The sequence below is a fragment of the Indicator indicator genome, chromosome 5, assembly GCF_027791375.1.
Source record: "Indicator indicator isolate 239-I01 chromosome 5, UM_Iind_1.1, whole genome shotgun sequence".
NCBI lineage: Eukaryota > Metazoa > Chordata > Aves > Piciformes > Indicatoridae > Indicator > Indicator indicator.
The window spans coordinates 5,176,012-5,200,897 of NC_072014.1; the positions used below are offsets into that span (position 1 = coordinate 5,176,012).

Sequence of the window (24,886 nt, forward strand, 5' to 3'; positions counted from 1 at the left end):
TTGAAACCATAGGTAAGTGAGACTAAGGTATTCTGGCCCACTGAAATTCTACTGCTAACTCTTCCTTGAAGCTCTAAAGCATATAGAACATTAGATCATACCATATGTTTGCTCTGTTTAAAAAAAACCCTCCATGCCATGGAGCAGGCTGAATTTAAAGGCAAACCCAGAAGACTTATCAGATCAATGCCTATCAGTTGGACACTGCTTCACAAAATATAGCCCATCCAAAACAAAGCTTTATTCCAAATAAAGGCCACCCCTTCTGCAACATTAGACTTGACTGAAGAATGTCAACACTGCCAGAGGCATAACCCAAACTCCAGAGATTATTTGACAGACAGGGAACTGCACTTGCTTTAAGAGTGTACTTTGGTGTATCTGCCTTGGCCCCTGTACAGCTAACTCGGTGGGGGCCATGAGGAGTTGGGTGTTGTTTGGTTTTGCACTACGTTAAATTCTTCCTTTGGATGTGGCCTGGGACTGTTTGAAAAGGAGGCTGAAGACCTTATAGCCCTCTACAACTACCTGAAAGAACAAGGTAGAGAGGTAGGTGCTGGTCTCTTCTCATAGGGAATTAGTGGTGAAACGACAGGGAACAGCCTCAAGCTGCACTAGGGTAGGTTTAGGCTGGACATTAGGAAAAAATGTTTCACTGAAAGACTGATCAAGCATTGGAACAGGCTGCCCAGGGAGCTGTGCTGCCATTCAGCCAGACATAGACCACCTGGAGAGCTGGGCAGGGAGAAACTGAATGAAATCCAACAAAGACAACTCTAGAGTCTTGCACCTGGGAAAGAACAACCCCATGGACCAGGATAGGTTGGGAACTGACCTACTGGAGAGCAGCACAGGGGAAAGGGGCCCTGGTGGACAGGCGGCCAGCAATGTGTTCTTGTGGCCAAGAAGGCAAATGGCACCCTGGGGTGGATCAGAAGAACTGTGGTTAGTAGGTCAAGAGAGGTTCTCCTCCCCCTCTGCTCTGCCCTGGTGAGGCCACATCTGGAATATTGTGTCCAGTTCTGGGCCCCTCAGTTCAGGAAGGACCTCAGGGATCTGCTTGAGAGAATCCAGCACAGAGCCACAAAGATGAAGAAGCAAGTGGAACATCACCCTTGTGAAGAAAGGCTGTGGAAGCTGGGGCTCTGAAGAGGAGACTGAGGGGCAATCTCATTTATGTTTATGAAGATGTGAAGGATGAGTGTCAGGAGGATGGAGCCAGGCTTTGTTCAGTGATATCCAATGACAGGACAAAGGGCAATGGGTGCAAGCTGGAGCAGAGAAGTTTCCACATGAACATAAGGAAAAACTTTTTCACTGTGAGGGTGACAGAGCCCTGGAACAGGCTGCCCAGAGAGGTTGCAGAGTCTCCTTCTCTGGAGACATTCAAAACCATTCTGCACATGTTCCTGTGTGACTTGCTCTAGGTGATCCTGCTCTGGCAGGGGGGTTGGACTAAGATGATCTTTTGAGGTCCCTTCCAACCTCTAATGTTCTGTGATTCTGTGGTTGAGTCACCATCCCTGGATGTGCTTAAAGGTTGTTTAGATGTGGCGCATACAGATATGGTTTAGTGGTGAACTTGGTAGCATCAGGTTAATGGTTGGACCTGATGATCTCCAACCTGCATGATTCAATTAAAATAGGCTGAAGTTACAGCACACCACCTTGTATTGACAAATACTCACCAAAGGAGAAAGTTACCTGGGTGTAGCTGAACATGCCATGAGCTTCCTTCTGGAGCAGTTGCTGTGTGGGGGCTGTGCTGCTTGCTCAGAACCACCTATCAGAGCGTGGCAGCGACTGAATTGCTTGCTGCTTGTTATGTCCAACCAGCTGCTGACCTGCAGCCACAAAGCTTGTCCTCCCTTGTGAATGCTTGAAGATTACAGCAGCTCCAAAAGAGCCTGAATTGCAATTCCAGCTGCTTTATGTTGTTTTCCATGACACTGGCATTTCGGGGAAAGCACGCAGCAAATGGAAAGCAAACAAGCTTGCAAACTAGCTACAAACAACAGGGAGACAGCTCCTCACCAGGAAAATCATCTCTTCTACACGATGCTGTCCTTAATAAATAATGCACTTACCCTTAATAAATAAAAAATAGAAATCTGTTCAATACTGCAGTCTGGTGAGGGATTGAAGTAAATCTCTTCCCAGAGCTCTGCTGCATTTTTAATAGGCACAATACTAATACATAATAATCAGCAGCAGCAGCAAAGTAAAGGCTTCTTTATTAAATAAAATACTTACATAAAATGACAGCTGTTTAGTTATCATTAGGTTACTTTAAGCTGTCTTACAGTGGTTTTCCAGCTAAGTTGCCACTGATTCTTTGCCTTGATTTTGTGTAATGAAGACCCTCCAGTATGGGACTGGCATACTCAGCAAAACCATTTACTTCTGTTTAGGAATTAAAACCTCATGTGCTTTCTATTTTCTACAGCAAACATACATATAGTCCGAGTGGTTACAACGTGACTGATTTGATACTCTAATGATGGTTCAAAACATGTTAACTGCAGCACAACTTTGTACCATTGACACTTCTGGAGTAAGGCACCATCAGTATTCCCAAATAAAACACACAATGATATATTTTTACAGTATTTTTTTGGTGGAAAGTATTTTCTTGTGGACCAAATAAAGCTAAACTTACCACCTGCTCGTATGACTTTTATTGGGTTAAAAAAACAATGCCCAGGCCAGACAGGATCTTGTTACCAGGAGTTTGGGATAATTCCTGCTCAAGTAAATTCTGGAAGCAGCTGAAAAGGCAAGTCAAAGTTTATTGATTCAGCAGTATCCTCTTGCTAAAACGTTTTTCTTTTCAATCAGAAAAGGCAATATCACATCTGCTCCCTGGGGATTGCTGTGGTTTGCATTAAATATGGCCACTGAACATTGCTCCTTTTGGATAGAACTCATGGAATGAACTATTAATTTTTTTTTTAAATAAATTAAAAATAGCCATTTCTGAAGAATCTAAAACACACAAACATTTTTGTAAAGTAAGAAGTGGAGGTCTAAGTTTCTTATGGAGCCAGCAGCAGGTAGAAATTCAAGGCCTATTTTCAGAATTACCCTACAGGTAATGATGAAAGCTCTCACCTGCTTCTGACAGCAAACCCAAGGACCACTGTGTAACAAATTATGTGCTAACACCGACTTGCAGCTACATTTTTAACCATTTCACCTTGAAGATTCTACTGACAAAGTAAGGTGCCATTTTTTCTTGAGATTCTCTCCATTGTGTTCACCTCTAAGTCATTGAAAGTCACTCTAACAGCTCACCTTGATGCTTGAATTTTCTGGTTTTGATTTCCAGGCAACAGCTTCTAGGAAGGAGGGAGCCTTAAGCCAGTGTAGACCATTAATGTTGGCAATAAAAATGGCCCAGTGTTGAAAACTCCATCATGGTTCTGCTGCAGCTCTGACTTTTTGATTCCCCAGTGCTGATGGAATGACTATACCTGATCCTTTAGTCTCAAAGGTTCATCCTCAGAGAAGCCAAAATTTGTATCTGTGACCTGCTACAACTGTAGAAACAAGTAGGAAGAAATACTGATTTGATTAACCATGCAGGAGCATGCATGGTAGAACAAAGGTTAGTAGCTCTGTGTTGCACACACAAGTATTTTTACTCCCCCAAAAGCTCTGGTTATGACACTATAGCTGGGAGCATTACGAAGAGTGACCAGTAGGTCAAGGGAGGTCCTTCTCCCCCTCTACCCTGCCTTAGTGAGGCCACCATCCAGAGGACTGGGTCCAGTTTTGGGCTCCCCAGTTCAAGACAGACACAGAACTCCTGGAGAGAGTCCAGTGGAGGCTACAAAGATGCTGAAGAGCCTGGAACATCTCACTTGGCAGGAGAGGCTGAGAGACCTGGGGCTGTTTAGCCTGGAGAAGAGCAGCCTGAGGGGGGATTTTTTCAGCACTGATAATTCCTAAAGAGCAAGGGATAAAGAGGATGGGGCCAGGTTTTTTTCAGTGGTGCCCAGTAATAGGACAAGGGGCACTGGGCATAAACTAGAGCACAGGAAGTTCCACCTAAACACGAGGAAAAAACTTCTTCAAATTGAGTGAACTTGCCTGGACATTGTGATCCTGGGCAATCTGCTCTGAGTGACCCTGCTTTAGCAGGGGGGTTAGACTGCATGATCCCCAGAGGTCCCTTCCCCTCCCACCACGCTAGGATTCAAATATTAGTTTGAGAAGCCTGCAACCCTTAATACACATACAGTGAGAGGTTATTAATGTATATTTAAACTTTGATCCCAAGAAATACGTTAGGGTATGTTGTATTAAAGACCTCTATGATTCAGGTAGCAGCAGATATTTCATGGTTTCCCCTATATTTTATCTTCAGTGTCCCCTTTGCTTTTCACAGACTTTTCCATCCAGCAGATGCAATGTTCATAGGCACAAAAACACAACAACCCAGATCAGTTGGTATGGCTCAACTCCAGCCACCTGCAAAGTCAGGGCCAGTAAAATCCTTAGAGAATCACTAACACCAACAGGAAATGTGCCAGTCAGTGTTCAGAGGAAGGTATGAGGCATTTACTTCTCCCCCACTGTAAGACCAGGAAGAATCAGCAGGTTTCGAAATCCTGAAAACCTAATGATGCAGTTCAATCAAACTTAATGGCACTGAAAAAAACCCAAATGGTTTTGCAAGCCAGCAGGAGTGTGCTCTAGGCTCTGGCAAGGTGATGACATTTGAAACAATGTCTACATCACATGGCAAGACTAATGCTGGCAAAATATTAAATCAACAGAACAAATTCTTGCTCTCAGACTAATAATGTGTCTGATCTTTTCTTTGGAAGACTATTAACACCATGGCTTTAGCATGTCTTGCATTTCCCTTTGCAGTTCTGACTGTTTTAAAGTTGTAAGGGTATTTTATTTTCATTATGTAGAGAAGAATCTGAGCCACAATTCACCAGCTCAATGACAGAGCTAAGAACACAAAGGTCTCCTGATTTCCCGCTTAGGTCAGCCCTTAACAATGCTCTCCCCCGCCAAGAGGTTTTTCCTAAACTAATAATTGATGCAAATAATTAAATGTGAATTATTATGTGAAGCAGTAAAAAAATAAATTGCCTTGAAGCATTTTTTCCCCTTATTAACCAGAGTTATGATTGTTTTGCCATAATGGCAGCATGACCAAAGTGAACGTTGCTGACTGCACAAAGGCATCCCAGGCTAGCTAAAAGCATCTTGTCAAATTTTATCACACACTGCTGTTAATGCTGATAGCAGAGAATTAAGCAGACGTACAAGATGTCAACAGGCTTGGTCTTTACAACTTGAGATCGTTGTTTCCCAACGGCTTAAAACAATTGTCCACAAATTCATCACTGACTTCTTCTAGAGCAGCTGGCTTCCATCTGGGGGCCTGGTCTTTGTCAATCAGCACTGTCAGGTGGTGCATAACAAGACAAAAGTTACTTGGAATCATGAAAGTGACTTCAGATTGCATCAGGATAGGCAGGCAATTACAGTGCTCTGCAGAATACCAGAGTTTTGGTAACATATGCTTCTACTCTAATGAAAATCCTCGAGCTGTGACCTGTCTAGAGATGGATCTGCAAGTTGCCTGATTCTGAAGTAGCCCACGCTTTGAAGGAACAGAAATTAGTGCTTTCTGTGAGACCTGCTCCTCTTGCCTGGCTTCTGCTTTTCCATGTGAACCTGGGAACATGCACAATGCTCCTTCTGGACAAGGGCCTTCACATCTCTGTGCAAAACCCTCTGACTCTTTCTAGAACTAGCTTTGGACATTTAACACCTGCTTTGAGTCATCCCATGGTGTTAAACATCTAAAGCTAATCTGAACACTTTGTACAAACCAATAAAGAAATAACTAATAACCAAAGAGCAAAGTAGAGTCTCTTTGTGGGCTCCCCAGTTCAAGAGGGACAGGGATCTGCTTGACAGAATCCAACGGAGGGCTACCAGGATGGTTAAGGGACTGGAGCACTGCCTTATGAGGAGAGGCGGAGAGACCTGGGGCTGTTTAGTCTGGAAAGAATGAGAGGGGGTTTAATAAATGTCTATAAATATCTGAGGGCTGGGTGTCAAGAGGGCAGGGACAGGCTCTGCTCGGTTGCACCCTGTGATAGGACAAGGGGTAATGGATATAAACTACAGCACAGGAGCTTCCACCTCAACAGGAGGAGGAACTTCTTCGCTGTGAGGGTCATGGAGCACTGGAACAGGCTCCCCAGAGAGGTTGTAGAGTCTCCTTCTCTGGAGACTTTCAAGACCCATCTGGATGTGTCCAGTGCAATCTTTGCTAGATTCTATGGTCCTACTCTGGCAGGGGGGTTGCACTCGATGATCTCCTGAGGTCCCTTCCAACCCCTAACATCCTTTGAGCCTGTGAAACCCAAGAATATTTATCTGTAAATACTTTACCTGTGAAGGTTTGTATAATCTTAGCATGTACACTTTATGCTGTACCCTGTGAAACACTTCTCTGAAGGTAAAAATCAGTGAATGAATCACATGTCAAAGTGTAACAAGAAAAAAAATCTCCAAACTCATTCCTTGCATGATGGGAATGCTGAAAGCATGTCAGCAAGGACAGCTGCACTAGCAAACTGTAGTAAGACAGGAGAAAGATTATTTGTGTGTAAAAATGACCACTGTGAATAGATTTCCAGTGTCCTTCTGAGCACCTTTCTAGCTCCAAGGAAGCCCATGAAGGCGCTGCTCAAAACATGAGATTTTTATCGTTTAAAAAAAGAGCAGCTGCAGTAACTGTTGCTCTCCCTGCTGCACTGACTGCCCAACCGCCCTCCCCCACACATCTCCTCACATCTGTGTTATCAGCAACTGATTTGGAGATGCACCTGTGTCCTGAGAGACCTCCTGACCAGCACAGCCCACAGCATAAAAGGGAGGACAGGGAGGAAGCACCTCTCCTGAGAAGAGATTTCTGTTGTTTGTGTTTGCTTTCTGACAACATGGTTTGAAAGGTGTGTGGACAGAAGACACTCACAGCAAACAGCTACTTTGAAGAGTAATAGCTGTTTATCTGGTAAGTTATCATATCTTTCTAAACAGACTTTGTGACTGAACTTGAGTCATCCAGGGTGAGAAAGGAGCAAAGGAGTTGAATTTGAAGTTCAGTGGAAAGAACACTCACCTAGATAGTGTCTTATCAAAAGACAGGCCTTACAGCAGCCTGTGGTAAAAAATGGGACTTGAAAACTTAGCTTTTCCCTCTATAGACAACACTTGGAAAGTGCCTAGAAAGTGAATACCCTCCAACCAACAGCTGCACTTATTAATGCTTCTGTAGCTGAATCACAACTCTTACTGGCATCTCCAAAGAGAAAGAACCAGAGCCCTGCATCCATTTATCTGCAAATACAGGACTGAGGACTCCTTGGATACAAAGAAATGCTCATTTTGGAAAGAAACTTATTATAACTTGGAACAGGTTGCCCAGGGAGGTTATGAATGTCCCTTCCCTGGAGGTGTTCAAGGCCAGGTTAGGTGGGACCATGAGCAACCTGGTCTAGTGGAAGGTGTCCCTGCCTGTGGCAGGGGGTTGGAACTAGATGGTCTTTAAGGTCCCTTCCAACCTAAAGCGTTCTGTGAATCTATATAGCCAGAAGTTGCAATTCCACAGAGAGCAGAACTCAGAGGAGCAATTCCTTAAAAGAAATGTGCTGTAGAAGTGATTTTACTAGGTAAGCTACTGAAAAGCTATGATCCAGTTTAATTTTAAATGTTGCAAGGTGACTCCATTGATTGGTTTGGGTTAAAATACATCACTGTCCTAAATTTCTTCCATTGGACTAGTGCTTACCTAATAATTTTCTTCAACTTTAGTTGAAGTTCACCATCTGGCCCAAATAATCTTAACTGTTACCCTAAAAAAGCCAGCACTGATTACAGATGCTTTAAATTAGGGAAGAAGTTAAAAAGAAAAAGTCCATGTGTGTAATACTACAGCTTCAACTCTGAAACAGACTGGAACATGCTCCACTACATGGCACTAATGTGTAATCAAGGTAATCCTTCTGTTTGATTCTGTGACTGGTTTTATTCTGGTGGATAAGCAAAATGCTCAAAGTGGCCTGTCCAGCTCTGGAGCCCTCAACATAGGAAATTAGAGAAGAGCAGATTTAGATTGGATGTTAGGAACAAGCTCTTTACCATGAGGGTGGTTGAGCACTCAGCTTGCCCAGGGAGGTGGTTTAGGCCCCATCCCTGGAGATGTTCAGGGTTAGGCTTGATGGGGCTCTGGGTGACCTGATCTAGTTGAGGATGTCCCTACTCACCGCATAGGGGGTTGGACTGGATGACCTTTGGAGGTCCCTTCCAACCTATGTGATTCCATGAGTCTTTAAAATCTTTACTCTTACATGGATTAAAATCTTTGTTTTCTCTCAGTATCATGCAAACAGTCTCTTTCTGCAATAATTTCTTTGTATTTTGTGTTTCTGCAGCTTGAGATATCAGTCACTAGAAGAACAGAAATGCTGAAGGCTTCTAAGGTAGGCTAAGAGTAGCTCATTAAGACGAAAGTAACTGATGTAGACATTGTGTGAACCCCAAAGCCCTCTGTTCAGTAGCAGTGACTTTACTAGACTTCAGCTAGTGTTCTATTGCTTAGCTGCATTCAGCACAGTCAAAACCACTGACATTTCTAAGCACCTGAAATTCTTAGCTGGAATGAAACCTCTCTTCCTAGTCACTGACTGCAGGGGGTTTGTGTGTCCAGGCTAAGCCTCACATCTGCCAGCTGCCAGCACTGCAGGGGAGAGGGCAGAAGCCAGACAGAAATAAGATCTTTGCAGAATCAGCAGTATGTAGAATTCCATTTGAAGTGCACAAATAGTTAGGAAGCTAATTGAACAGATTTTTGTCCCTTCAGGCTTCTAAGAGTGTTGTAGTCTACCTGGGTGTGTTTTTAGCACTGGCTTCAGAAATGACCATGTTTCTTATGCAGTAAGAATTGCTGCATGACTGTTCTGGCAGCTGCTTTCTTTACAAGCAGTTTGTGTCATTTACTGGCCACAGTGACAAGGGATTTTTGGATTTGTTCTCTACTGTATCCCCAGGTGGTTTAATGACATTGGGAGGTCATTACCAGTGAGAATTTTTGGTGTTTATCTGACTCTTAGGCTTTGAGTTTGCCACTTCCTGAGTAATATTTTGGCAGCTTAGGTGGTGATTTGGAATATATCGTAGGAATATTCTTGTCAAGATATCTTTGTCCTTATTCCCAACACCATGAAAACGACGTATGTGTGGTAAACTGCTCAGAGGAGTCTCTGCACTTATTAAAGTGCAAAAGATTAATTAATTAAAATGTGAAGCTTTTTCCATGCTGTACAAATTTTGCAGCTCTCACCCCAGGCTACCTTTAATAAAGGATTACTGACAGTGAACACTCAAATTAATATTCACTACTCGAGTGGATTTTAAACTACTTTAAAAAGACAGAAAAAATGAGGAGGAGGTGCTAAGATGTACTCCAGTATGGAAGTGTGTGAATTAACAGCCAGGTTCTTTCAACCCCAAAGTGTTATTCATCCAAATGTCTCCTACTGTAAGCTCCTTGGAAAAGGAAATGCCTCTGCTCTGCTTCATTTTGTGCTGAATAGGACATAAATAACTACTACAATTCCTAACAGATGTGACATTGGGTTTGACAAACTGCATAGTGAATCAGCAGTAGAATCAAGGACAGAATCTAAGTCTGTCCCCTAGATGAACTTTGCTGAGCTGCTGTTCTACTTTTATCACTACCCTTGACCAATGCCTTAAAATGCTGCATTATTGAAGTTTACATCTAGAGTTTTTAAACATAAAATACCTCCTATATAGATATATTTTGGGTATGGGTGAAAGCAGTCTCTCTGTTTTAACAATTTTCTACACAAAGAGTTAGAATCATAGAAACACAGAATAGTTTGGGTTGGAAGGGACCTCAAGGATCATCCAGTTCTAACCCCCCCGCCATGGGCAGGGACACCTCACACTAGATCAGGTTGCCCAAAGCCACATCCAGCCTGACCTTAAAAACCTCCAGGGATGAGGCTTCTACCACCTCCATGGGCAACCTGTTCCAGTGTCTCACCACCCTCATGGTAAAGAACTTCTTAACATCCAATCTGAATCTCCCCACTTCCAGTTTTGCTCCATTCCCCCTAGGCCTATCACTACCTGACACCATAAAAGCCCCTCACCAGCAGCTGTTGGGGACTTGGAGTCTTAAAATCATCCTGAGCCAGCAACTGTCAACACTAAATCTGGACACACAAGTGATGCACACAGCTACTTGTTACTGTCAGTATTAAATAGATTTTGAACTTTCCCAAGGAACTGGTGAAACCTTTTGATGGTGCTTGGTTGTCACACAGATAGAATAATGGTAGGAAACAGTTTACACAAAGCAACAGCATGGCTGTTACACTTGGGAAGAAATAGTAAATTCTGGCCATAGAGGAGCCAAGTAAAGCTGGGAAGTGTTCTCTGGGCTTTTATTAATCTCCAGAGAAGCAACACAATTGAGAAATGTTTCTGGTGTGCATGCTTACCTGCTCGAACCCCTTCATAGAAGTCAGTGCCTTTCTGAAAGATAAAAAAACCAAAACTATTAACATGTCACGTTCTGTTTATCCCACCTTTTCCTATCCCACTTGTGTTTGAAATGCAAGGTTTCATAGAATTCACAGAACAGGTTGGAATGGATCTGAAAGATCATCTAGTTCCAATGCCCCTGCCATGGGCAGGGACATCTTCCACTAGCCCAGGTTGCTCAAGGCTCATCCAGCCTGGCCTTGAATGCTTCCCAGGGGGAGAATCACATCTCCCTTTCTGTTGCTCACTGCTTTGGATGCAGCCCAGCACATGGCTGGCTTCTGGGCTGCCAGTAACCACTGCCAGCTCACTTTGAGTTTTTCATCTACTGACATCCCCAAAGCCTTCTCCTTGAGACTGCTCTTGAGCCACTCCTCAACATCTCAAGATCCTCAGGTTCTCAAGATTCATTTAAATACCACTTGTACTGTTCTCATCTAGTCTCACTTATTAAAGAGCTCTAGATCCCCTCACTTAAGTGCAGCCAAAAGTCTTAGACCAGTCAGCTGGATTGTAGTTATCAGCCAACTTTTATAACACAGAGAGAGGCCTTGCACTGGTGACCTCCTAGATTCTTCTAAGGAGTTTTGCATGATGGGGACCACCATGAGGGTTGTGAGACACTGGAAAAGATTGCCCAGGGAGGTGGTAGAAGCCCCATCCCTGGAGCTTTTTAAGGCCAGGCTGGATGGGGCTCTGAGCAACCTGATCTAGTGTGAGGTGTCCCTGCCCATGGCAGGGGGGTTGGAACTAGGCGATTCTTGAGGCCACTTCTAACCCTGACAACTCTATGATTCCATGCAGAATCAGAGATTCTTCAGAGAAAGGCCAGTCTTTAGAAACTGGGATGTATTCTGCTTACTTGGAATGCTTGGCAGTTAAATGCAATCCTAGAAACACCCAGTTAATTTTTCATAAAGTTAAATGGAACATTTAAGTCCCTAAGGATGCTTCACTAGCAACTGAACAGCAATACTTGTTCCAGGAGAAATAGGGCAAAGGATCCCACCAGGCACTGCAAGATATCAGAATTAGATATATTTTCAATCCTTTGTTTTTTTTTTTTAAAGCATTTACTTGAACTATCATCATTAATTTAATCAGGTACATAAAAAACTTACTTGAAAATGTGACAAAACTAATGAGGAAGCTTTGAAGAAATTTGTTCAGATAATTCAGTTAGCAACTCTGTACTGCTGGAAGGGTCACTTCCTCATGTGTTTGTTACCCAAGTACTCAGCCCTTACTGCAAATAGTATCAAAATCTCTTTATAAAATCCCTTTAATAAATTTATAAATCTTTATGAACCTCTTTAACAAATTTCTCACAGCATTACTGAAAGGCAGTGATATACAGGTTCACAGGTTGCTTTGGGTTGGAAAGACCCTCAAAGGTCATCTTGTCCAAACCCCCTGCAGTCAGCAGGGACACCTCCAGTTAGAACAGGCTGCCCAGGGCCACACCAATTCTGATTTTTTTAATGTCTCCAGGGACTCTCCCTAACCACATCTTTGGGTAGCCTATTCCAGTATTTCACCACTCTCATTCTAAGGAGCTTCCTATTGATGTCCAACCAAAATCTGCCCTGCTCCAGTTTCAAACCATTGCTCCCCATTCTATCACCAAAAGCCCTTCTAAACAGTCCCTCCCCATCCCTCCTGTAGGTCCCCTTCAGATATTGAAATGTAGCTACAAGGTCTCCCTGGAGCCTTCTCTTCTCCAGGCTGAACAGCCCCAATTCTTTCAGTCTGTCTTCACAGAAGAGGTGCTCTAACCCTCTGGTCATCTTGGTGGCCCTCCTCTGGACCTGCTCCAGACATATCTATCTATCTATATACATAGATAACCATTTCCATCCTGCTGATGGGAGCTGAGACACTGAGAACAAAGTATTTAAATAGGAAATCTGTTTGAGTGAGAACACCAGAGTTGTAAAATTATGGTCCAAATACAAAACTTTCTACGTTTTAACAGTATCATAGCTGTCTTAAAAGCCTTCTACCATTCCCATCTGACCAGCATTAATGGAGTCTCTTTCAGGACACAGAACTGGAAAAAGGAAAGCAATGGCCTAACAAACACATAAAGATATGGAAAATTAAAACATGTAAATTGTGAGCCCTTGATGTAATTTGTGTCAGCTTCAGCCTCTGACAAACTGGCTACCCTTCTGTGGCTGGGAAGAGACAAAGGACTCAGCTGCTTGCTTACCATGCATGCTTGGCTCAGTCTGTATTCCATCCTGAGTACCTCTTGTAAGCTCATGGAAGCTCCTTCTGTGAGCTGTCTGAGAGTCAGTTTTAAGGATGTAGGTGACATCTTGTTAATAGTCTGGAGAGGAAGACATTAACAATTATTTTTATTCTCTTCAATTCAGACACATTTGCAAGTCTGTTAAGCTCTGTGAAGTACAGGATGGCACTCTTCTCCCTGAGCTCACTGAGTGATACATACTTCTCCTGCTCCCTCCCACCACACTGTCACACCAAATGAACTTCCTTGCATAAACTTTTCTCAGCAAGATCCCTGGGATGTGTGCCATGACTTGTGGAAAGCATACAATTACTAAGGTCACATCCTCTGTGATCAAATTACTACTAGCTAGTGAATCTAATGCAGCCTGAAAGCCATTTCCAAACAGCTTCTCTAAAGTGGTGAAAGAAATTTTTATAAGCAATTATAATCCTTTTTTTTCATGTCATCTCTAGGTAGGCTGAACTGCTCTTGCATGTTGCTGATACTGTAGCTGATACTAGCACGGTGCAGCATTTTGGTTTTACTTGGTACCACAGTCAGAGTAGTAAGATAATAACAATGAGAGAGTTGTGGTCAATGGGACAGGGTCCAGTTGAAGGCCTGTATCTAGCAGAGGCCCTCAGGGGTCAGTATTGGGACCAGTACTGTTCAATATATTCATCAATGACCTGCATGAGTGCACAGATGTCACAAGTTTGCTGATGACACAAACCTGGGAGGAGTGTCTGACACACCTGAAGGCTGTGCTGCAGTTCAGCCAGGACTAAACAGGCTGGAGAGTTGGGCAGGGAGCAATTGAATGAAATCCAACAAGGGCAAGCATAGGGTCTTGCACCTGGGAAAGAACAGTAACTCCACGGACCAGAGTCCATGGGGACTGACCTGGTGGAGAGCAGCTAGGGGAAAAGGACCTGGGGGTCCTGGTGGACAGAAGGATGGCCATGAGCCAGCAATGTGCTCTTGTGGCCAAGGAGGCCAATGGCATCCTGGGGTGGATTAGAAGGGCTGTGGTCAGTAGGTCAAGAGAGATTCTCCTCCCCCTCTACTCTGCCCTGGTGAGGCCACATCTCGAGTATTGTGTCCAGTTCTGAGCCCCTCAGTTCAAGAAGCATCTCAGGGAAATGCTTGAAAGAGTCCAGCACAGAGCCACAAAGATGGAGTGGAACATCTCCTTTCTGAGGAAAGGCTGAGGGAGCTGGGGCTCTTGAGCTTGGAGGAGACTGAGGGGTGACCTCATTCATGTTGATAAAGATGTGAAGGGAGAGTGTCAGTAGGATGGAGCCAGGCTCTGCTCAGTGATGTCCAATGATAGGACAAGAGGCAATGGGTGCAAGCTGGAGCAGAGGAGGTTCCACGTGAACATAAGGAAGAACTTTTTCACTGTGAGAGTGACAGAGCCCTGGAACAGGCTGCCCAGAGAGGTTGTGGAGTCTCCTTCTCTGGAGACATTCAAAACCTGCCTGGATGCATTCCTGAGTGGCTTGCCCTAGGCAATACGCAAAGCAGCAAACTGTGGAAGAAAAATAAAAATATGAAAAGCCATCAAAGATAGAAGTGTATTTGTCCAGGCTTCTTGTCTGGGATCAACAGATGCTGTGGTGATTTAGCCCTACACTGCTCTGCTGACAAGAAGTCTGGAGGTCTTGCCTTCCTTTAACAGAGCTACAGGCTGTAAATGTTATGCAACAAACAGGATCTGTTTAAGGCACACAAACAAATGCTGTAAATCTCACTCTCATGACTATCCTTCAACTAACAGCATGCCAGTAAACAGTAGGGGGAGGTGGGGAGAAAGACACAAAACCCCAGAAATAGTTAAGAAAAGAGAACTGAGCTTTAAAGCTTTCAGGGTTGTGGGGGTAAGAGGCTAAACCTTACTGTTGCTGGTCTTTGTTTTTCTACTCTGAACAAGACTCTTCTTCCTCTATAAGCCACCTAAAAGCTCTGTATTATTCACATTTAATAGAAATAGACATTTCCTGTTAATTAGGCCATTTGTACCACTACTGAAAAGCAGCAGATGGTAAGATTTACCTCTTTACATTGTTTTTCATTGCAGGCAGTGGAGAGAGGCCTTACAGACAGGCTGAAATGGCAGGTTTCCAGTCATCAACATTAATATTTTTTTCTGGCTCCCAATTACCCTTCATCCCTCTCCAGACACCAGCTGATACAGCAGTGACCCATTTTGTCTAGTTATGCTAGAAAACATGCAAGCTACACAAGCAGAGGGCTGTGCAACTGTACCTTAAAAGCACTGGTTCTGGCTTTCTGTTGACCATTTCACTTGAGAGAAGCTGGTGTAGAAAGAACTAATGCTGGCTCAAACTGTCAACATTTCATAGGTTCATTCATAGATTTAGAGAATGAGTTAGGTTGGAAGGGACCTTGAAGTTCCAAACTAGTTCCAAACCCCTTGCCATGGGCAGGGACACCTTCCACTAGAGCAGGCTGCTCCAGGCCTCATCCAACCTGGCCTTGAGCACCTCCAGGAAGGGGGCATCTATGACCTCCTTGGGCAACCTGTTCCATTCTGGTAAAGGTCTCTAACAATGAGCTGCCTTTCAGCAGATGGAGAATCTAGTTCTAATTATACTACTCTGTAGGTCTCAGATGGACACCAACTCTTAACCAGACCCTGTATTTTATGTAAAATGCCCTTGCTGGATTGACCTTTCAACTGGACCTTTCCTCTTTCTGAGTTTCTCATTCTGACATTGTAAGTCTGTGCTCAGAGCAGGTTAAATGGTATGTGTGGTGCAACCAGAGGGTTCCACAGGTGAAATGGCAAGCTCTTGCTGCTCAAAGAAAGCACTGAAATGGGGAAGATCTGAAAACAACACTTAGTCTAGTGCATCCAGCAGCTGCCTCATCTTGGCATATCAATGAGGGCGAAGGTGGAGGAGGCATTGCCAGAAATCAAGCCGAAGGAAGAGGAACAAGGAAAGAAATTGGGTAGGTGTAATTGCAGAAAAATGAGTCACTGGTGTATCTATAAATAAATTCTTTTGCAAAGGGGAGGAGGAGGAGGAGGAGGGGAGTGGTGCTAGGGAACAAGCCTGAAAAGGAGATAGGCTGAAGTGCAAAGAAGCCTTCATACAAGTGTCCGACATCTACACCAGTATCTTGATCTTTGATCCTGAAAGCTACAAGGTGAAGTTGCAATAGACCTGAATTCTAATAAGGTACTATCAGAAGGCCACTGACTTGAGTGGCATTGACTCAGTGGAGTCCCTCATAAGAATAACAGCTGCAATACTGGCAGCATCATTTCCCCCCACAGGACCATTAAAGCATCAGGCCTGAGCTAATGAGGGTCCTTGAGGGAGGCTTTCTTTAACTTGGAAACAAAGCAAAAAAACCTCCCAGAGGTCCAGTGTATCACTTTCCTTGCAGTAGATGAAGACACCCACCACTTCCCCAGAAAACAAAGCATTTGTTCATCTGCAGCAAACAACGTTTCTGAGGGAGCTTTGACAAAGTAAGAGCATCCAGCCAAAGCATCATAGGTTTAAGGACAGATACATCACTCTCTTACTGGTCTAGTGGGAGCTTCAGAATAGAATCACAGAATGGTTTGGAAGGGAGCTCCAAAGGTCATCTAGTCCAACCCACTCTGCAGTGAGCAGGGACATCTTCCACTAGAGCAGGTGGCTCAGAGCCTTATCAAGTTTGACCTTGAGTATCTCCAGGGATGAGGCCTCAAATATGGCCCTGGACAACCTGGTGCAGTGTTCCACCACCCTCATCCTAAACAAATTGCTGCCAACATCCAATCTAAATCTGCTCTTCTCTAATTTCAAACTATTGTCTGTTGTCCTATCACTGCAGGCCTCTGCAAACAGTCCCTCCGAAGCCTTCCTGTGGGCCCCCTTCAGGTACTGGAAGGTGGCAATTCTGTTTCCCTGGAGCCTTCTCTTCTCCAGGCTGAACAACCCCAGCTCCCTCAGCCTGTCCTCACAGCAGAGGTGTTCCAGCCCTCTAATCATCTTCATGGCCATCCTCTGGACCCACTCCATCAGGTCCATGTCCTTCCTGTGTTGAGTCCTGTGGGACTGTCAGTAGTTCTACTCAGACAAGAATATTCCTCTGTAAAACCACACAGTGTGAATATGTAGTGTGAAAAGCAAGTCAAACCTCTGACGCTTTTCAGGTTTTGACCCCGCATGCTTACTTCATCCACTCAGAGGTGGTACTTCTGTCATGCAAACTGAAGCTTTTTGGCTTGTGTAAATCCCCAAAACAAAGCAATCCTTTGAAGAAAAGCTTTTGACTATGAGTTCAAAAAGGTGTGTTAGTGCTGTAGCTTTCTACCTGTTTGTAACAGGGTTCAAAATGCGATACTTACAGTGTGGGTGGCAAGACACTGGAACAGGCTGCCCAGAGAGGTCATGGATGCCCCTCCCTGGAGGGTGTTTAAGGCCAGGATGGATGAGGCCTTGAGCAAGTTGGTCTAGTGGAAGGTGGCAAGGGGGGCTGGAACTTCCAGCCTAAACCATTCTATGAATCTATGACACGGTTTAGTGAGGAACTTGGCAGTGTTAGATTAATGGCTGGACCTTGGAGGCCTTTTCCAACCATAAGGATTCCGTTATTTAAATCATCAACCCATTCTCAAGTAGAATTTTAACAACTTTACATTCTTCTCATTCATGCAAACCACTTCAGTCTCAGATACATGAAATCTTGCCAGCAGGCATGCTCTGAAAGTTAAAAGCAGAAGTGCTGTGGGTCAGCTGGGGCTAGCACAGCTCACAGCGTACTTGGTTTACAGCAGAACTGGTAGTTCCATGTTATGAACACTAACAGGTATCTGTATCCAACATGTGGATGTACCAAAGTGTACCTCCAGATCAGGGTATTTGTATTAGACTTTCAATTAGGACTTAATCCATAAGCTTAGTCATACTTGTGATCAATAGAGGGAAACAAGTGAAATATACACATTGCCAGTACTGAATCCTTTAGGCTCTGGATTTATCACCTGAATGTGCTGTTGTCCCTGCACATGGATACTAAGGTGAAACCCTGGTATCACAAAGTGACAGGAATCTACCCTCTGGACATATTCTTGGTGCTGTGACACTACTGATGAGGAGAATGACTTGTCACAAGTCAGTCAACTGCCATTAAAGATAATCTCAGACCCTCATGGTTTTGCTAAGTGTTACCTGCTCTAAGCAGTCCTTTGAACTCTGCTACTCCAAGCAACGTGTCAGCAGGCCACTGCTCTAAGTGTTGTAAAATGCTCAACTGACAGGGTGCAAGCTACCATTCTTCCTCCAGCAACAATTAAGTTTAATTACAATTCTGCTTCCTTGATAAAATAAACTTCCAGTTTAAATAGCAAGCATTTCCTGGAGGATGACAGATTTATACCTCAATCTATTTTATATCTCTTTTCTTGGCTGTTTTGCCCCACAAATGCGTTTTCCTTGCTTGGTTTTCTTGATCTTTTGAAGGAGAAAAGAAGTATCTGATCCTACCAGTTTATTTATCCTACTGCTTAGCACAGAATGGGTGTTGTTAGAAATTTGTCTGAAACTTTAAGTACTTGTTCACACTAATAAGCCTTGAACCTGCTAAAAGATGGCAGGGAGGACGTGTTGGACGATGGTTTGGTTTAGTTTGATTTGGATTTTTTTCTCACACAAATTTCTCTATGGACAAAAGCAACTTGTATCAATATAGCCTCACCTCCTGAACAGAACAGGAGTTGTTAAGGAACTTCTGTCAACCTCAAGGACATTCATTCATTTATGAATGACATGGAAGGGGAAAAAAGCTGCTATGAAGACATGAAATAAGAAAACAAAAGAGCCTTTTGGTGGTGGTGTTGCTCCAGGAATTAAAAAAAATGAGTTAGACAAAATCATAACTTCAAAGTAGATGACATAGTTTTAAGTTCTACATTTCAAAAGTATGAAATAAATCTACTCCTGTAAACAAGAAGGAAGAATAATACTTACTTTTGCTAAATAGAGGAGATCATAGAATGGTTTGGGTTAACGGGACCTCCAAAGGTCATCTTGTCCAACCTCCCTGCAGTCAGCAGTGACATCTTCCACTAGATCAGGTTGCTCAGAGCCTTGTCTAGCCTCACCCTGAATATCTCCAGGGATGGGGCCTCAGCTACCTCCCTGGGCATCCTGTTGCAGTGTTCCACCTTCATGGTAAAGAACTGGCTCCTAACATCCAATCTAAATCTTCTCTAATTTCAAACCATTGCCCCTCATCCTATCACTGCAGACCTTTGTAAACAGTTCCTTGCAGCCTTCAGGTATGGGAAGGCCCTCAACCTGCTGGCCACACTCATGATGCACCCCAGAATGCCACTGGCCTTCTTGGCCATGCGGGCACATTGCTGGCTCATGGTGAAGTTCTCCACTAAGACTCACAGGTCCTTCTGTGTGGAGCTGCCTTCCAGCAGGTCAACCACTAACCTGTACTGATGCAGGATATACTCATCCCTTTGTAAAAAGTTCAATCAAAGCTGTTGTTGGAGAAATGCCTCTGTTCTATCCAGCTGTAAGCAACATTTCACACTTGTACAGGACGCTTTTACCCAGCACCGAAACACAGACGCTTCAAAGGAAAAATAAAGCACACACATTGCTTATAAATTAACATAAGCTGCCTCTTATTTTTGAGGCTCAAGTGTATATGCAGTGTGTAATACTACAGCACATTTTTTTGAGTGGTGACTACATTCAACACTTAAAAAGATCCAAAAAAAAATCATGTTGTGATGACAAATTGCTTGCTATTTACCCAGATGAGCTATGGAATGGGAGAAAAAGAAGGGCATTGTTCTGACCCTGGTTTATTCCAATCCTTGGCAATAAAATCAGAAGCTATAAAAGGAACCTTTGTCACCAACAACCCTTTGGTCATGATGAGGGGAAAAGGGAGCTTAGGTTTTTAACTATTTCTTAAGATTATAATTTTACACAGCAGACTGGAATTCACATTGTGTGGTTTTACAGAGAAATGTCCTTGTCTAAATAGAACTATTGACAACCCCACAGGACTCAACACAGGAAGGGCATGGACCTGATGGAGCAGGTCCAGAGGAGGGCTATGAAAATGATCAGGGGGCTGCAGCACCGCTGCTATGAGGACAGGCTGAGGGAGCTGAGATTGTTCAGCCTGGAGATGGGAAGGCTCCAGGCCTAATAGCAGTCCTCCTGTATCTGAAGGTGTCCACAGGACTGCAGGGGGCTACAGAGGGACTGTTTCCAGAGGCCTGCAGTGACAGGATGAGGAGCAATGGTTTGAAATTGAGAAGAGCAAATTTGGATTGGATGTTAGGAACAGGTTCTTTACCATGAGGCTGGTGAATCAGTGGATTGTCCAGGGAGGTAGTTGAGGCCCCATCCCTGGAGCTCTTCAAGGGGAGGCTCAACAAGACTCTGAGCAACCTGATCTAGTGGAAGATGTCACTGCTGGCTACAGAAGGGGTTGGACTAGATGACCTTTGGAGGTCCTTTCCAACCCAAACCATTCTATGACTGTATGTGAGAACCTGAAGGTTTCAGTCCAGTGTTTTACTAGTGTTACATCCTATTAGTTATGTTAATAAGACTAAATTCTGCCTCATGTTAAGAAACTTAACCAGACTTAAGATCTCTTAACAAAAGCAACACAGAAGACATTACCTCCAGCTGCTTATTGGCAAAAGCAGAACCATCTTGCTTTAATTTTTTTACAATTTCTTCCATGCTATTTCCTGAAAAAAGACTACAAGAAAAAAAAAATCAATGAAACAAGAAATTAATGAAGTGCTTCAGATTTTCTCTTCCCCATGAAGTGCAAGTAACACAGAGATTGGAAACTGAGCTAACTACCTGATCCAGTTTCTCTTAGCAGTGTTCCCTGTTGTTCACTTCTAAGTAACTCACTTGACAGGCATCTCCTCTTCCTTAGCAATGCTTTAGCATTTCAGCAAACATCACTTACAAATTCTACTCTTTATCCAGAAACTTTTGTTACTACCATCAGTCTTATCTGACTCTCTGGAGGTGTTCAGGGCAAGGCTGGATGAGGCCTTCAGCAAGCTGGTCTAGTGGAAGGTGTCCCTGCCCCTGGCAAGGGGGTTGGAACTAGATAATCTGTAAGGTCCCTTACAACCCAAACAGTTCTATGACTCTTTGAATCTGTATTTTTATAGCACGTCAAAACTTCATCTATCAGCTCCACTCTGCTAGTTTGGTCTCCACATCTTTTGTCTCTGAACTCATCCTTCTTTGGGAGTTTTAGCTGCTGCTTATCACTCTCACTTATTTCTCCTTCCCTTTCTGATACAGACAAGTTCCAGCCATCAGAGAAATGGCTTTATTCCAGTGAGTATAAACACACTGTGTAGTATCTCCTGTCCAACTGAATAATGATTCTCACCAATCCCTCCCCCCCAAATCTCTATAGAAATTGTTCAATTTTCATGTGCCATGGGGTAGTTGCTTAGTACAACGGTGTATCAACCAGGCAAATATGCTCCAGTATTTAATATACTGATGAGGGAAATACTAAATGAGCTTCAGATAAAGCACCCCAGAGATGAAAAAGTTTAAATGATCAACTTGAAATTTCATTTCTATCACGTTCTCTGTGGATCACTGATACTAACACTTCATGTTCCCTACCCAAAAGAATATAAAAGAAGAGAGATTGCTGAATACCTGTTAATCTTCTCCATATGTTCATCAAGTACAAAGGGCTTGTCTTGATCAGCTTTGCTCTGTTTATAAAGCAAATAGGTATTTTAATTGGTTATTTTAGACTGGAAAGCTTATCAGAACTGAAAAATCTAATGACTTGTGTGTTATGGAAATAGATTATCCGTATCTGAAGGGGACCTACAGGAAGGCTGGGGCAGGACTGTTTAGAAGGACTTGCAGTGATAGGATGAGGGGCAATGGTTCAATGGTTTGAAACTGGAGCAGGGCAGATTTAGGTTGGACAGAAGGAGGAAGCCCTTTACAGTGAGAGCAGTGAAATACTGGAACAGGTTGCCCAGGGATGTGGTTGAGGCCCCGACTCTGGAGACATTCAGACCCTCTGTGGCCCTGGGCAGCCTGCTCTAGTTGGAGGTGTCCCTGCTGACTGCGCTGGGGTTGGACAAGAGGACCTTCCAGGCTCCCTTCCAACACAATGCAATCTGTGAATATTTATAATACACTGGCATTTGTAATGAATGGCAATTGTGCAGTGTGTATAAATGACTTGAACTTGTCACTTTATCTTGTGACTGTTCAAAATGTCACCTCATAATGCAGTGCTTACTTTCAGCTACTATCTATGTGTGCTTGACTGGGTGTTACCTTGTACAAAAGTAGTGATGATTATTCTATCAGTGTATTTCTAGCAAACACTGAGAAAGCCACTGTACATAAATCTACTCAAAAAGCTGAGAATAGTTTAGAAAAACAGGTTTGATTTCCTTAAACATACAGGCATGTGTATTTGTATTAAAACCAAACACACACACAAATCCACCACAACAAAAACACATTTTCTTATCTATTCCCTGTCATTTCACACCATTTTATTTAGAGAGCTAGAGAGTGTGAAAGATCTGTTGACCTCATGTGAAAATGCTGTCAACTGTCTCCCATCTTCTGGCGCTAATGGGTTTAGGATGTAAGCAGATGTTTCAGTAAGAGCAGCTGAAGCTGTCATTTCAGCTCTGGTAACTAAAAATACACAGCTTCCTCTTCCATTCAGGGCCATCCTGCTAAGCAGCACACTGCAACGTATAATCACTCTCATTTCATAGCTTTCTATTTTGTCCAAATAATCAGTACTACTACGTAAATTAGCTTATCCCATTTAGTTTTCTAATTAATTCTTTTATATATAAACTTAATCAATCCAAAACAGAAATAATAAGAGTAGACACTGCTGATTTTAAAGCCAAACAACTGGGGAGTAATAGAGGGATTGAGTGAATACACTGAATTTGTCTCCAGAAGTTTATTTTCCTTTGAAATAGAATTACAATGTGCATCTAAACAACTAAAATGGCCACTGGATAAACTGATTGTAAACCCTAAACCTTTTATTTTCATGCCCATGGGGCTAATAATAGAAATTATGCATTATCAATACAGTCACATTCACCTCCAAAACAACAAGAGAGAACTATGGGGTTGTCCACTGGGAAAGCAGCACCTTTCTGCCCTTGAACCCAGAGAGGGTGTGGAGTCTCCTGCTCTGGAGACTTTTAAAACATGCCTGTGTGCTTTTCTATGCAGCCTACCCAAGGTGATCCTGTTCTGGTAGTGGGGGGTTGGCCTAGATGGATCTCCAGAGATCCCTTCCAACCCCTGAGATTCTGTGAGTCTGAAAACATTCCTTGAAGATCTCGAATGCTTTCCCTACAACACATCTGCACTCTGCTGACACTTGCCCTATTGAGAGCTGCTGTGCTTATCCAGCCTTTCATGTCTCTCAAGGTTACAAGCATATAAAATAAGCGACAGATTAAAGCAACAACTTAAGCCCTTTAAATTCATGCTTCACATCTGGAGTGCAGGTGATCTGCATCAAAATAAGATGGAAACTTACATTCAATGCATCGAGCTAGCAAAATATTTCTTCAGGTTGATAAAGGGATGGAAATAAAACAGTGAGCCAGCATAGCAACTTCTGCAGCCTCGGGACTAGCTCCACAGTTCCACCCTTGTTGTTTGTTTGTCAGAACCCCTACATTTCAGGCTAACTCCCCACACTGCAATTGCCATCACATACAGCTCCCAGCCTGCTAGTGCCTGTCTGTTTTGCCTTTGAAAAGCATGCTAGAAATCCAGGAATAACAGGTGGGAAAAATAAGCAGCAAAATATTTTTTGCATCACGTCTGGAAATCTACATCCACACATAAAGAGAGGGAGCTGGTCATGAAAGGAATTTGAGGGGTACCCAAAATGAATAGAAGTTAAGAAACACTTTTAATTTTGACCACTGTAGGCATTAGTGCTACAAATTAGCATTTTACAGACTAATAGAGCAGACTACCAAAAGTTTGGAAATTCCTTATTTTTTTAACCATAAAGCAAATGATCAGTAGCACAGATAAACAATTTGTGCTTACACCTATTTTACAGTTTTGCTTGATTTCACTAACTGATAGATTACCTTTGCATGGTAAGAGTTCAGTAAGTCTGCAACATCTTCTATTGAAGGAGATTTCAGGGCTGTCAGATCCTTCTCCAAGGCAGGCAGCTATTAAAACCCAAGATTTAATTAAAAGCAAGTAAATCAAAATGTATTTCTTGGATTACTACTGCTATGGTAATGGTACTATAGAGTACACTCCCCACCTTTCAGGCAGATCTTAAAGAGGTACCAAGACAACAATCTAAGCAGCCAAAGTTCATTTGTCAGTGTTGAACCATTTGGGTTTCATTACGTCTGCAGTGATCAGTAAAGAATTCTGCTTCCCAAGGGCCACAGCTGCAGTAGGTAAAGCTAGCCTACAACAGTCTGAGAGGAAAGAGCAGGAGTCTGGCAACCATGCAATGCTCAAAATAGTATCCAACCAGCTCCATGATGACAGTTGTGGGTCTTGAAAGAGAAGGAAAGCAAGTCATCGTTGCTCTTGCACTTAGCTCCAGGCAAGTTGCTGGAGCACAATGACTCTTAGCACATAAACAAATTTTTACACTTTCTTACAGACACTGTAAGAACCAAGTTGGGTATCTGTTAGGGAGACTGACACAGAACATACATGAGGGGGGCCAATGGCATCCTGGGGTGTGTTAAGAAGAATGTGGCCAGCAAGTCAAGGGAGGTTCTCCTTTCCCTCTACTGTGCCCTAGTGAGGCCCTATCTGGAGTACTGGGTCCAGTTCTAGGGTCCCCAGTTCAAAAGACAGGGAACTACTGGAGAGAGTCCAATGGAGGCTACAAAGATGCTGAGGGGCCTGTAGCATTTCTCTGAAGAGAGGCTGAGAGACCTGGGGCTGATCAGCCTGAAGAAGAGCAGACTGCGAGGGGAATCTTCTCAATGCTGATCAATAG

At 43.3% G+C, this 24,886-nt stretch overlaps 1 protein-coding gene across 1 annotated transcript in view; it reads right to left on the reverse strand.

Moving 5' to 3' along the window:
- Positions 1-2,776: 2,776 nt before the first annotated feature.
- HIBCH (3-hydroxyisobutyryl-CoA hydrolase) overlaps positions 2,777-24,886 on the reverse strand; it is a 52,589-nt gene continuing 30,479 nt past the window's right edge. The window contains exons 9-15 of the mRNA XM_054380901.1: positions 24,003-24,089; positions 21,547-21,605; positions 20,527-20,608; positions 12,824-12,943; positions 10,569-10,602; positions 5,287-5,424; positions 2,777-3,539 (exon numbers count right to left, since the gene is read on the reverse strand). Coding sequence (XP_054236876.1) covers positions 5,309-5,424; positions 10,569-10,602; positions 12,824-12,943; positions 20,527-20,608; positions 21,547-21,605; positions 24,003-24,089 — 498 coding nt within the window. The 3' untranslated portion in view covers positions 2,777-3,539; positions 5,287-5,308. The remainder of the gene's footprint in view (positions 3,540-5,286; positions 5,425-10,568; positions 10,603-12,823; positions 12,944-20,526; positions 20,609-21,546; positions 21,606-24,002; positions 24,090-24,886) is intronic.